This window comes from Salmo salar, chromosome ssa03 (assembly GCF_905237065.1).
Source record: "Salmo salar chromosome ssa03, Ssal_v3.1, whole genome shotgun sequence".
Taxonomy (NCBI): Eukaryota; Metazoa; Chordata; class Actinopteri; order Salmoniformes; family Salmonidae; genus Salmo; species Salmo salar.
The window spans coordinates 9,799,504-9,811,778 of NC_059444.1; the positions used below are offsets into that span (position 1 = coordinate 9,799,504).

Consider the following 12,275-nt stretch of genomic DNA (forward strand, 5'->3'; position numbering starts at 1 on the left):
GTTGTAATCATTGGTTAACAGACGAGACAGAGTGAGAACTACAGTAGTAACAGTTGTAATCATTGGTTAACAGACGAGACAGAGTGAGAACTACAGTAATAAAAGGAAAGGGCATTCCCCAAATTGGTAACATCAAGGTTGGAAGCACAGAATCATCTAGACTGTCATTGTATGCTGTTGACTGGAGCGGCTCTAGCAGGGTAGGAATTTGATGAACTGACTTGTTGGAAATGTGGCACTATGACGGTGCCACATTGAAAGTCACTGAGCTCTTCAGTAAGGCCATTCTACTGCCAATGTTTGTCTATGGAGATTACATGGCTGTGTGCTCGATTTTATACACCTGTCAGCAACGGGTGTGGCTGAAATAGCCGAATCCACTCATTTGAAGGTGTGTCCACATACTTTTGTATATATAGTGTAGCTCACTGATTAAGAGTAGAGAGGGAGATCTGACTTCTCTATTCAGCCAATACCGATCCTTATCAACGGCAGCTAACCAATATCTAGCTTCTGCTAATACCTGCTCCCTAATTCAGATAGTGCACAGGTCTGTCTGTCAAATGCCTGATTTAGATTCTACTGGAAGCTAGCTGTTGTAGTCAGTCAGTCAGTGAGTGAGTGAGGTCTAATACGTGACTTGGGTTTACAGTAACTGGTGACAGTCGACGAGTCTAATCGTTGCGAAGCTCGCTCGGCTGTCAGAGGGAAGTATCTGACACTCGCCTCAGTCTCTAGGGGCAACTGTCTGTCAGCAATGACTGGTGGGGGGGATACCACGATAACCAGGGAGGCGAGGGGAGTGATTGGTTATTCAAGGTCCCGGGCAAGCCCCGAGGACTCCTCCTGCCTTAACATGGGGGAAATAAGCTGTGGGGATGAGCTGTTCACACACACACACACACACACACACACACACACACACACACACACACACACACACACACACACACACACACACACACACACACACACACACACACACACACACTCATTTGTTTTGCTACAAAAGCTCAATGCATGTGTATCATGAGACTAAGCCAAATGTGTGGCTGCGGCCTCTGTAGAATGTAGAGCAGGGGATGTTAGAAGAACATCTACAACTCATTATCACATAGTAGAGTCACAGCCGGAGTAATAGAGACATTCCTTCATGCATAACACACCATGGAGACTATGACTATCAATGACAGAGAGACAGACAGATAGATAGATAGAGAGACAGAGAGAGACAGAAAGACAGAGAGGGAGAGAGAGAGAGAGAGAGAGAGAGAGAGAGAGAGAGAGAGCAAGAGAGAGACAGAGAGAGACAGAGAGAGAGACAGAGACAGACAGAGAGACAGAGAGAGAGACAGAGAGAGAGACAGAGAGACAGAGAGAGAGAGAGACAGAGAGAGACAGTGAGAGACAGAAAGAGAGACAGAGAGAGAGAGAGAGACAGAGAGAGACAGAGAGACACTGTATATAGACGTAATATGACATTTGAAATGTCTTTATTCTTTTGGAACTTCTGTGAGTGTAATATTTAATGTTCATTTTTATTGTTTATTTCACTTTTGTTTAAAATCTACAACACTTGCCTTGGCAATGTAAACATATGTTTTCCATGCCAATAAAGCCCTTAAATGTAATTGTATTTAAGAGACAGAAAGCGAGAAGGCGAGAGGGAGAGACAGAGAGAGAGTGAGAGAGAGAGAGAGAGAGAGAGAGAGAAATTGGGATGGGAACAGGTAAAGAGAGAGTGATGGGGTTAAAGAGATTAAAACAGAGGGATGGTGAGGGAAGAGAGAGTGATGGGGTTAAAGAGATTAAAACAGAGGGATGGTGAGGGAAGAGAGAGTGTCATATAACCTGTAATTATATAGGCAGCATGAGCTCCTACCACAGTTCAGCTTGCTTCTGTACAACATAATATGTCAGAAATAATATATCAAATGTGTGAGAGATGGTGTGTTTTAAATGTATTTTTCAGTGATCAGTGAGAGATGGTGTGTTTTAAATGTATTTGTCAGTGATCAGTGAGAGATGGTGTGTTTTAAATGTATTTTTCAGTGATCAGTGAGAGATGGTGTGTTTTAAATGTATTTTTCAGTGATCAGTGAGAGATGGTGTGTTTTAAATGTATTTTTCAGTGATCAGTGAGAGATGGTGTGTTTTAAATGTATTTTTCAGTGATCAGTGAGAGATGGTGTGTTTTAAATGTATTTTTCAGTGATCAGTGAGAGATGGTGTGTTTTAAATGTATTTTTCAGTGATCAGTGAGAGATGGTGTGTTTTAAATGTATTTTTCAGTGATCAGTAAGAGATGGTGTGTTTTAAATGTATTTTTCAGTGATCAGTGAGAGATGGTGTGTTTTAAATGTATTTTTCAGTGATCAGTGAGAGATGGTGTGTTTTAAATGTATTTTTCAGTGATCAGTGAGAGATGGTGTGTTTTAAATGTATTTTTCAGAGATCAGTGAGAGATGGTGTGTTTTAAATGTACACTGCTAAAAAAAATAAAGGGAACACTTAAACAACACAATGTAACTCCAAGTCAATCACACTTCCGTGAAATCAAACTGTCCACTTAGGAAGCAACACTGATTGACAATAAATTTCACATGCTGTTGTGCAAATGGAATAGACAACAGGTGGAAATTATAGGCAATTATCAAGACACCCCCAATAAAGGAGTGGTTCTGCAGGTGGTGACCACAGACCACTTCTCAGTTCCTGTGCTTCCTGGCTGATGTTTTGGTCACTTTTGAATGCTGGCAGTGCTTTCACTCTAGTTTGTGCATGAGACGGAGTCTACAACCCACACAAGTGGCTCAGGTAGTGCAGCTCATCCAGGATGGCACATCAATGCGAGCTGTGGCAAGAAGGTTTGCTGTGTCTGTCAGCGTAGTGTCCAGAGCATGGAGGCGCTACCAGGAGACAGGCCAGTACATCAGGAGACGTGGAGGAGGCCGTAGGAGGGCAACAACCCAGCAGCAGGACCTCTACCTCCGCCTTTGTGCAAGGAGGAGCAGGAGAAGCACTGCCAGAGCCCTGCAAAATGACCTCCAGCAGGCCACAAATGTGCATGTGTCTGCTCAAACGGTCAGAAACAGACTCCATGAGGGTGGTATGAGGGCCCGACGTCCACAGGTGGGGGTTGTGCTTACAGCCCAACACCGTGCAGGACGTTTGGCATTTGCCAGAGAACACCAAGATTGGCAAATTCGCCACTGGCGCCCTGTGCTCTTCACAGATGAAAGCTGGTTCACACTGAGCACATGTGACAGATGTGACAGAGTCTGGAGACGCCGTGGAGAACGTTCTGCTGCCTGCAACATCCTCCAGCATGACCGGTTTGGCGGTGGGTCAGTCATGGTGTGGGGTGGCATTTCTTTTGGGGGCCGCACAGCCCTCCATGTGCTCGCCAGAGGTAGCCTGACTGCCATTAGGTACCGAGATGAGATCCTCAGACCCCTTGTGAGACCATATGCTGGTGCGGTTGGCCCTGGGTTCCTCCTAATGCAAGACAATGCTAGACCTCATGTGGCTGGAGTGTGTCAGCAGTTCCTGCAAGAGGAAGGCATTGATGCTATGGACTGGCCCACCCATTCCCCAGACCTGAATCCAATTGAGCACATCTGGGACATCATGTCTCGCTCCATCCACCAACGCCACGTTGCACCACAGACTGTCCAGGAGTTGGCGGATGCTTTAGTCCAGGTCTGGGAGGAGATCCCTCAGGAGACCATCCGCCACCTCATCAGGAGCATGCCCAGGCATTGTAGGGAGGTCATACAGGCACGTGGAGGCCACACACACTACTGAGCCTCATTTTGACTTGTTTTAAGGACATTACATCAAAGTTGGATCAGCCTGTAGTGTGGTTTTCCACTTTAATTTTGAGTGTGACTCCAAATCCAGACCTCCATGGGTTGATAAATTGGATTTCTATTGATTATTTTTGTGTGATTTTGTTGTCAGCACATTCAACTATGTAAAGAAAAAAGTATTTAATAAGATTATTTCTTTCATTCAGATCTAGGATGTGTTGTTTAAGTGTTCCCTTTATTTTTTTGAGCAGTATATTTTTCGGTGATCAGTGAGAGATGGTGTGTTTTAAATGTATTTTTCAGTGATCAGTGAGAGATGGTGTGTTTTAAATGTATTTTTCAGTGATCAGTGAGAGATGGTGTGTTTTAAATGTATTTTTCAGTGATCAGTGAGAGATGGTGTGTTTTAAATGTATTTTTCAGTGATCAGTGGGAGATGGTGTGTTTTAAATGTATTTTTCAGTGATCAGTGGGAGATGGTGTGTTTTAAATGTATTTTTCAGTGATCAGTGAGAGATGGTGTGTTTTAAATGTATTTTTCAGTGATCAGTGAGAGATGGTGTGTTTTAAATGTATTTTTCAGTGATCAGTGAGAGATGGTGTGTTTTAAATGTATTTTTCAGTGATCAGTGAGAGATGGTGTGTTTTAAATGTATTTTTCAGTGATCAGTGGGAGATGGTGTGTTTTAAATGTATTTTTCAGTGATCAGTGAGAGATGGTGTGTTTTAAATGTATTTTTCAGTGATCAGTGGGAGATGGTGTGTTTTAAATGTATTTTTCAGTGATCAGTGGGAGATGGTGTGTTTTAAATGTATTTTTCAGTGATCAGTGAGAGATGGTGTGTTTTAAATGTATTTTTCAGTGATCAGTGGGAGATGGTGTGTTTTAAATGTATTTTTCAGTGATCAGTGGGAGATGGTGTGTTTTAAATGTATTTTTCAGTGATCAGTGAGAGATGGTGTGTTTTAAATGTATTTTTCAGTGATCAGTGAGAGATGGTGTGTTTTAAATGTATTTTTCAGTGATCAGTGGGAGAGAGAATCAAAGATGAAGACTGAGCCAGAACAGAGCTGAAAGATTATTTTCCCACAATTCATGTGGGATATGATGGCGTCAGCACTTGGCCCAGATCAAGCTGTCTGTCTCTCTCTCACACACACTGGTCTACTTGTACACACACGAATGTCTCACACACACACACACACACACACACACACACACACACCATCCCACAACCTAACTCCCTTACTAAAAGGCCAGTTTATTGATTAGCTTGATTTAATTAATGAAATAGAAGTAATGAAATGGTAATAACATGGCTAGACAGTCCACTTACATGACTGTTCCACGTATGAATCCCGTACTAATTGTGTGATTGCCTCTGAGGGAAATACTACTACACATCGGAGGGAAGGACAACTGTGACCCCAGTTGATTAATTGCAATGAAGGGTGTGAAGCCTGTCATGAAACAGAAACCAGCACAGATACTGCTGTATTACAGACAGTATGAGGCACTAGATCAAATAGCTTTTATTGCTCCTGTTTGTAACCTGTACAAGTGAGTAGTGTGAAATGGAAGGGTTTTTTGCATGTCCCACTCAGAGTGGGGTCACAGCTAGGGAAGTAGCATTATTGACGGTGATCCTGGAGCAATTAGGGTTAAGTGCCTTGCTCAAGGGCAGATCAACCAATGTTTTAACTAGTCAGCTCTAGGATTCAAACTAGCAACCTTTTAGTTACTGGCCCAACGCTCTAACCGCTAGGCTGCTTTCCGCACACTAGGGCTGATGATGTCATGACTCCAGTCTGTTGCTTTTACTTTAAGGGGGAATGGGGGGACTCGTACTTTGACACTATGGTGTCTTCTTTAAAATACAGGAGACTTTTACTTAGACACTGTGGCTTCTACATTAAAATACAGGGGACTCTTACTTTGACACCGTGGCCCACGTCGTCCAGCAGCGTGTAGTCAATGGGCTTCCTGATGTACCGGACCGGCCGCTCCATGTTGCCGGGGGCAATGATCTTGTGCGTGCGCGACGTGTTCTTATTGGTGGTCAGGATGCCAATCTCTCGCCTCGCCACCTTCTCCTTGTGAATGTCCACCGTCTGGATGGAGGGATGGAGAGAGAAAGACAGAGAGAGAGAAAAAGAGAGAGAGACAGAGAGAGAGACAGAGACAGAAAGGCAGAGAGATCGAGAGGATTGAAACCAGGAAGAGGAAGGAGTGCTGTGACTTTACGCTGTCTGGTGTGTTTGTCATAGATGTTTACTACAGTCTCACATCATTACATTTTGCTATGACTGTTTAATACCTCCATTAAGTCATGTTTATAGCAGCATTAAGTAAGCTTATAAACTTTTTATACTGATGGACTAGAATGACAGTATTTGATATTTAGTGGCCTAGGACATAACAGCATTATTCATCCTTTAGAGGTTTAAATATACGGTGCAGCTTCCTTCCAGTACTCTACAATCCTGGATCTGGGGACCGACAGTGAGCAGATTTTAGTTCCAGCCCAGTATTAAAGGGATACTGTGAGATTCTGAAATGTATCTGCGTGCAGTATGAAGGAAGTTAGCGGTAGTTTCACGAGCCAATGCTAACTAGCATTGCTACAGTACCTGCAGACATTTGAGTCATTGCATTAATGCTTGTTAGCATTGGCTAGTGAAACTACCTTTAACTTCTTTCATACTGCATGCAAACCCTTACGTGGGGGAGCCAAAAAAAACACAAAAAAAAGTGAAAAAACATTTGGGCATTTTGTCTGTACATCCACGGATGAGCCAGTCACACTTCATATGCAATGTAGGCTATGGGATGGTAGCTAGAAAAGTTCACAGACGCAATGCACACAACACTAAATACTTCCTCCAATCTAGCTAACCACTGTATTATAATTAAATCACAATGGATTAGCTTCATGAAACAGCTGCCTGTGTTAACTGCCCAGTTAGTGCAGTGTCCTTAGCTAGATAGCTAGCTATGTTGATGTTAGCTAGCTAGCGAATATGCTAATGTTAGCTAGCTAGCTAAACATTTGGGTATGGGCTGGCACTGGCAGTATGGGATTGTGGAGAGTGAATTAAACTGTTTCTTTGTCATCTTGCAAGGTAGTTATCTAGCTGTGGCCATCTGGCTAGTATCAACAAGGCCTTTCTACAAAATAGCAACATAAGCGTAGAATTTTATATTTATTTCGTTTAACCTTTATTTAACTAGGCAAGTCAGATAGCTTGGAATTTAGACCATAAGCAATACGCATGGATATGCATTGCCAAACAACGCTACTGCCACCTTCTGGTTTAGAGTATTTTAACAAGACTGAGTGGCTGAGGACTTCCAAGTTCTTTGCTGTGTGAATACAAAACAAATTGACTGCCGACACTCTGTTCAGAGGTGCTAAGTACTGTTGACAGGCAAACGTGTGTGTGTGTGTGTGTGTGTGTGTGTGTGTGTGTGTGTGTGTGTGTGTGTGTGTGCGCGCACGTGCGCCCTGGACAATGAGGTCACACTTCATTCACTATTCATCCAACTGGGTTAAGTACTCTTTAGTGATTCCATTGCTGTAGGGGCTAGAGATGGAGAACAAGTGCGAGATAAAGAGATCTTTAATAGACAGGGAGTTCATTTGACTCTCTGGATGACCTTATAAAGAAGTCCCTGAGGTGCTGCCACACAAAACGTCTATGTGTTCGATACTACACATTTGTGCTGTGTGATAAAAATAACTTCTTTCCGGAGGAAACCAAATGGTCACGCCCCTATATAGCTGGAAACCAGCACAACACCCTGCCCATTTCCTGTCGGAGTCAGAGCGTGGGCTCACAAACTAAAAGTTCCTACAGAAAGAGGTTGGCGGAAGAGGGGGGGCGAGAGACCAACGGACAGAAAATGTTGACAGAAGATGAGAATGAAAGGACAGGAAAGAAAGGAAGGAAAAAATGAAGAAAGAGACACTGAAAGGTTTAGCTTTGTGTTTAGAAGTATGTTAGTTCTACTGTTTGTTTGTTCTACTCTACTTGTTCAGTTGGTCGTTAAAGGGGTGTTCTATATTCTCTGTAGATTGGATCTTCATTTGGTTGTGTACCACAAACAGTACCGCCATTAGAGAAGAGCTGCTAAATAATTTTGACCACTGATGCAAAGCTAGTGTAACAGAGGTGGTTCTGTGAGCTACGCTCGTGTGATGAGTAACCTTAACATTTACGTTTGCTCCCGGGGCTAATTGGGATTTTGGTTCAGAGGGTTAACACACAGCGATCTGGGTTCGATATCAGGTGATCTGGGTTTAATATCAGGTCAGTCACGCTTGTCTGTTGAAAACACATTCAACCAGAAGTTTGTGTACAGACGGCTTTGAGAGTGTCTAGACACAGCTAATGCAATCTAACTTTTGAGGGTACAACTCCCTCTCTCTCTAGCAACAGTTCTGGTGTAATCTCTTTACTCTGATAAACATCTGGCTGCCATTTAAAAGGCTGTTATCTCCCAGGAACAGACGGCAGTTCCGCTGTAAGAACAACTCGTTAACTACCAGCCAGTACATCACAGAACATGTGTTACATTGCCAAAGCAAGTGAAATAGATAGTAAACAAAAGTGAAGTAAACTATTAAAATGAACAGTAAACATTACACTCCAAAAGAATAAAGACATTTCAAATGGCATATTATGTGCAAATAGTTCAAGTACAAAAGGGAAAATAAATAAACATAAATATGGGTGTTTGTTCTTCACTGGTTGCCCTTTTCTTGTGGCAACAGGTCACAAATCTTGCTGCTGTGATTGCACACTGGTATTTCACCCAGTAGATATGGGAGTTTATCAAAATTGGATTTGTTGTGAAATTATTTGTGGATCTGAGTAATCTGAGGAAAATATGTGTCTCTAATATGGTCATACATTTGGCAGGAGGTTAGGAAGTGCAGCTCTCTCTCTCTCAAAATTCTGGGCATGTCTTTGGATGGGAGATATTGAGGATGAAGGCAAATTCATCTCGATTGTACCAACAAACAAAAAAAATCTAACAATTCTGGAGCCCTATTCTGTTGGTCAAATATAAACAATAATAGCCTAATTATCAACCCAAAATTCATGACAAACACTGGATTAGGTTGCATATCAAAATATCTTGAATCATGCATTCCTGCTTGGACATGTTAGATGTAACAAAGTATTTAATGAGTACCATGTCAGTACTCTATTACACTTCTTAATAAGTATTGTGAATTAATTTATTAGATGATTACACATGTTTCTATGTTTCTATTTGGTTATTGGATTTCGACCCAATCATGGGCTGGTGCCAGGAACTGAACAATGTAGTGGCACCAGTGACACCAGGGGAAATACTTAAGACTGGAGCCCTGGAGAGGATTTGGCCAAATCACTTCCAATGACTGTTCCAATTGCGAATGCAGCCCAATCCTTCTACACAGAAAAGGCGATGACAAGGCTAGTGGGTCGTCATAGAGATGGAGGAATCAGTCAGTCATGGAAAAGATGAATGAGTTCATCAGGGGACTGTTGACAATCTATGAGTCAAAGTAAAGTGTGGGGGGGGGGGGTGAAAAGGATAGATGTGTGAACGGAAACCTTGGTCAGAGTGTGGGGGGGGGGCATTAGTGATGTGATTAAGACCAGTGACTGGTGCTTTTGGGAGAGGCATGTAATTAAAAATCTGCGTTTAGTCTTTGGTTTGGGGCCACCAACTCAAATATTGTCAGTGTCTTGATATAGATGATCTAGCTTATGAAAAAAGATTGCTGTTAGAGTGCAGTATAACTGCAGTATAGTACAGTATAGTACAGTATAACCACAGTATAGTACAGTATAGTACAGTATAACTGCAGTATAGTACAGTATAACTGCAGCATAGTGCAGTATAGCGACAGTATAGTACAGTATAGTGCAGTATAACTGCAGTATAGTACAGTATAACTGCAGTATAGTGCAGTATTACTGCAGTATAGCACAGTATAACCGCAGTATAGTGCAGTATAGCTGCAGTATAGTACAGTATAACTGCAGCAATGTGCAGTATAGCGGCAGTATAGTACAGTATAGTGCAGTATAACTGCAGTATAGCACAGTATAACTGCAGTATAGTGCAGTATAACTGCCGTATAACCGCAGTATAACTGCAGTATAGTACAGTATAACTGCAGTATAGTGCAGTATAACTGCAGTATAGTACAGCATAACCGCAGTATAGTGCAGTATAACCGCAGTATAACTACACTATAGTACAGTATAACCTCATTATAACTGCAGTATAGTGCAGTATAACCACAGTATAGTGCAGTATAACTGCAGTATAGTACAGTATAACTGCAGTATAGTGCAGTATAACCGCAGTATAGTACAGTATAACTGCAGTATAGTGCAGTATAACCGCACTATAACTGCAGTATAGTACAGTTTAACGGCAAGAGTAAATACCTTTTCTTCACCCAACAATAGCGTATGAAAATTGGAATGTCTTTGAGATGTACAACCATATCATTAGGAATTAGAATACAGTAGGTTTAATACATGAATTAATAAAATGTAGAATAGAGTAATTTAATAGGATCTCTATGTGTACAACAGCACTGGCCATTTTTTCATGAGACTTCTTTCTCCGAGAGAAAAAGGTTTATTTTTAAGAGATAATAATAATTGCTCGTTTTGATTTAAACATTCTCATTCATGACTATGCATTGTTGTTTCAGCAGGCGGCCTAACTAAAAGCCTTGTCAAATGGTTACTGTTGAAAAAAATGTACAACGACAATTCAGTATTTGTTAGATAGCATAGACTACGGTATCTAACTAATACTAAATTGTCATTGTACATGAGATAATTCAGTTACCAGTAGTTAGATATTAACTTAATGGGTAAAACCAACTTCAATAATGAGGAAGCTGTACTTTGCTGAGTGTCAAGTCATCTCATGTTCAACAGGTGGGGACAGGCCCCAGAAATGACATTTCCTAAGAGAAACCCCGCTGAGTTAATGGAGAGATCCCTGGAGCGACATTTGAAAGATGGGCAACGCTGCCCTATGCCCCTTTACTTGGTCAAGACTGGTCCGCTTGGTCAAGACTCTGGGGGGATTTTGCTACAAGCTGTTCATTGGAATTCATCTCTCACCAAGTGTGCAATGGCGTTTCACACCCAAACCTCCTCAAAGCTAAGGTTGGAAATCCCAATCCCTGGAAAGCCTCATTGATCAGCATGCTCTAGTGCAAACTAGACCGTAAAAACACCTGAATCGACAACTCATCTCACCTCCTGCGCTAAAGGTGGATGCTACATCGCTTCAACCGTGATCCGATATAGCCGTGATACAGTATATCTTCAATACCAAGGACCAGAGAGCTACAGAAGCTAGCTTATTGGTCTATTTATCATTTCTCTACAAAGAGGACTCATCTCAGTGCTTATACATGCAGTTCCATTACTAAGGTGGATGAAACACAGAACCTCCCCAACCCACAAGGGAAGAAAAATTACATTTCAATGTATTTAACGTCATGTAAAATGTATTTCAAATACATGTAGATACAGTGTCTAGTGAAAGTCTACACACCCGTTACACAGTTCACATTTTGCTGTCTAAAAATTAAATCTACATTTTCAAAATCATTTGTTTTTTAAATCAACCGAAGAGGTCTTGATTGCGTATGTCTTCACACTCCAGAGTTAACCCTTGGTCTGAATACTTATGTAAATGTGATATTTCAGTTTTTTTTATATATACATTTGCAACAATTTCTAAAAACCTATTTTTGCTTTGTCATTATGGGGTATTGTGTGTAGATTGATGAGGGGGGAAAACGATTTAATCAATTTTAGAATAAGGCTGTAACGTAACAAAATGGGGAAAAAGTTAAAGTTATTTTTTTTGGCCAATCTGGGATATGGCTTTTTCTTTGCAATTCTGCCTAGAAGGCCAGCATCCCGGAGTCGCCTCTTCACTGTTGACGTTGAGACTGGTTTTGCTGGTACTATTTAATGAAGCTGCCAGTTGAGGACTTGTGAGGTGTCTGTTCCTCAAACTAGACCCTCTAATGTACTTGTCCTCTTGCTCAGTTGTGCACCGGGGCCTCCCACTCCTCTTTCTATGCAGACAGTTTTCTCTGTTCTGTGAAGGGAGTAGTACACAGCGTTGTACGAGATCTTCAGTTTCTTGGCAATTTCTCGCATGGAATAGCCTTCATTTCTCAGAACATGAATAGACTGACGAGTTTCTGGCCTGTAATCGAACCCACAAATGCTGATGCTCCAGATACTCAACACGTCTAAAGAAGGCCAGTTTTATTGCTTCTTTAAATCAGAACAACAGTTTTCAGCTGTGCTAACATCATTGCAAAAGGGTTTTCTAATGATCAATTAGGCTTTTAAAATGATAAACTTGGATTAGCTAACACAACGTGCCATTGGAACACAGTTGCTGATAATGTGCCT

At 41.6% G+C, this 12,275-nt stretch overlaps 1 protein-coding gene across 6 annotated transcripts in view; it reads right to left on the reverse strand.

Annotated features, from left to right (window-relative positions):
- The window catches only part of LOC106598065 (abl interactor 1), a 55,082-nt gene that overhangs the window by 20,172 nt on the left and 22,635 nt on the right, over positions 1–12,275 (reverse strand). For all 6 annotated transcript variants that reach the window (XM_045714470.1, XM_045714468.1, XM_045714471.1 and 3 more), the window contains exon 3: positions 5,748–5,924. In XM_045714470.1, the coding sequence (XP_045570426.1) occupies positions 5,748–5,924 (177 nt within the window). The remainder of the gene's footprint in view (positions 1–5,747; positions 5,925–12,275) is intronic.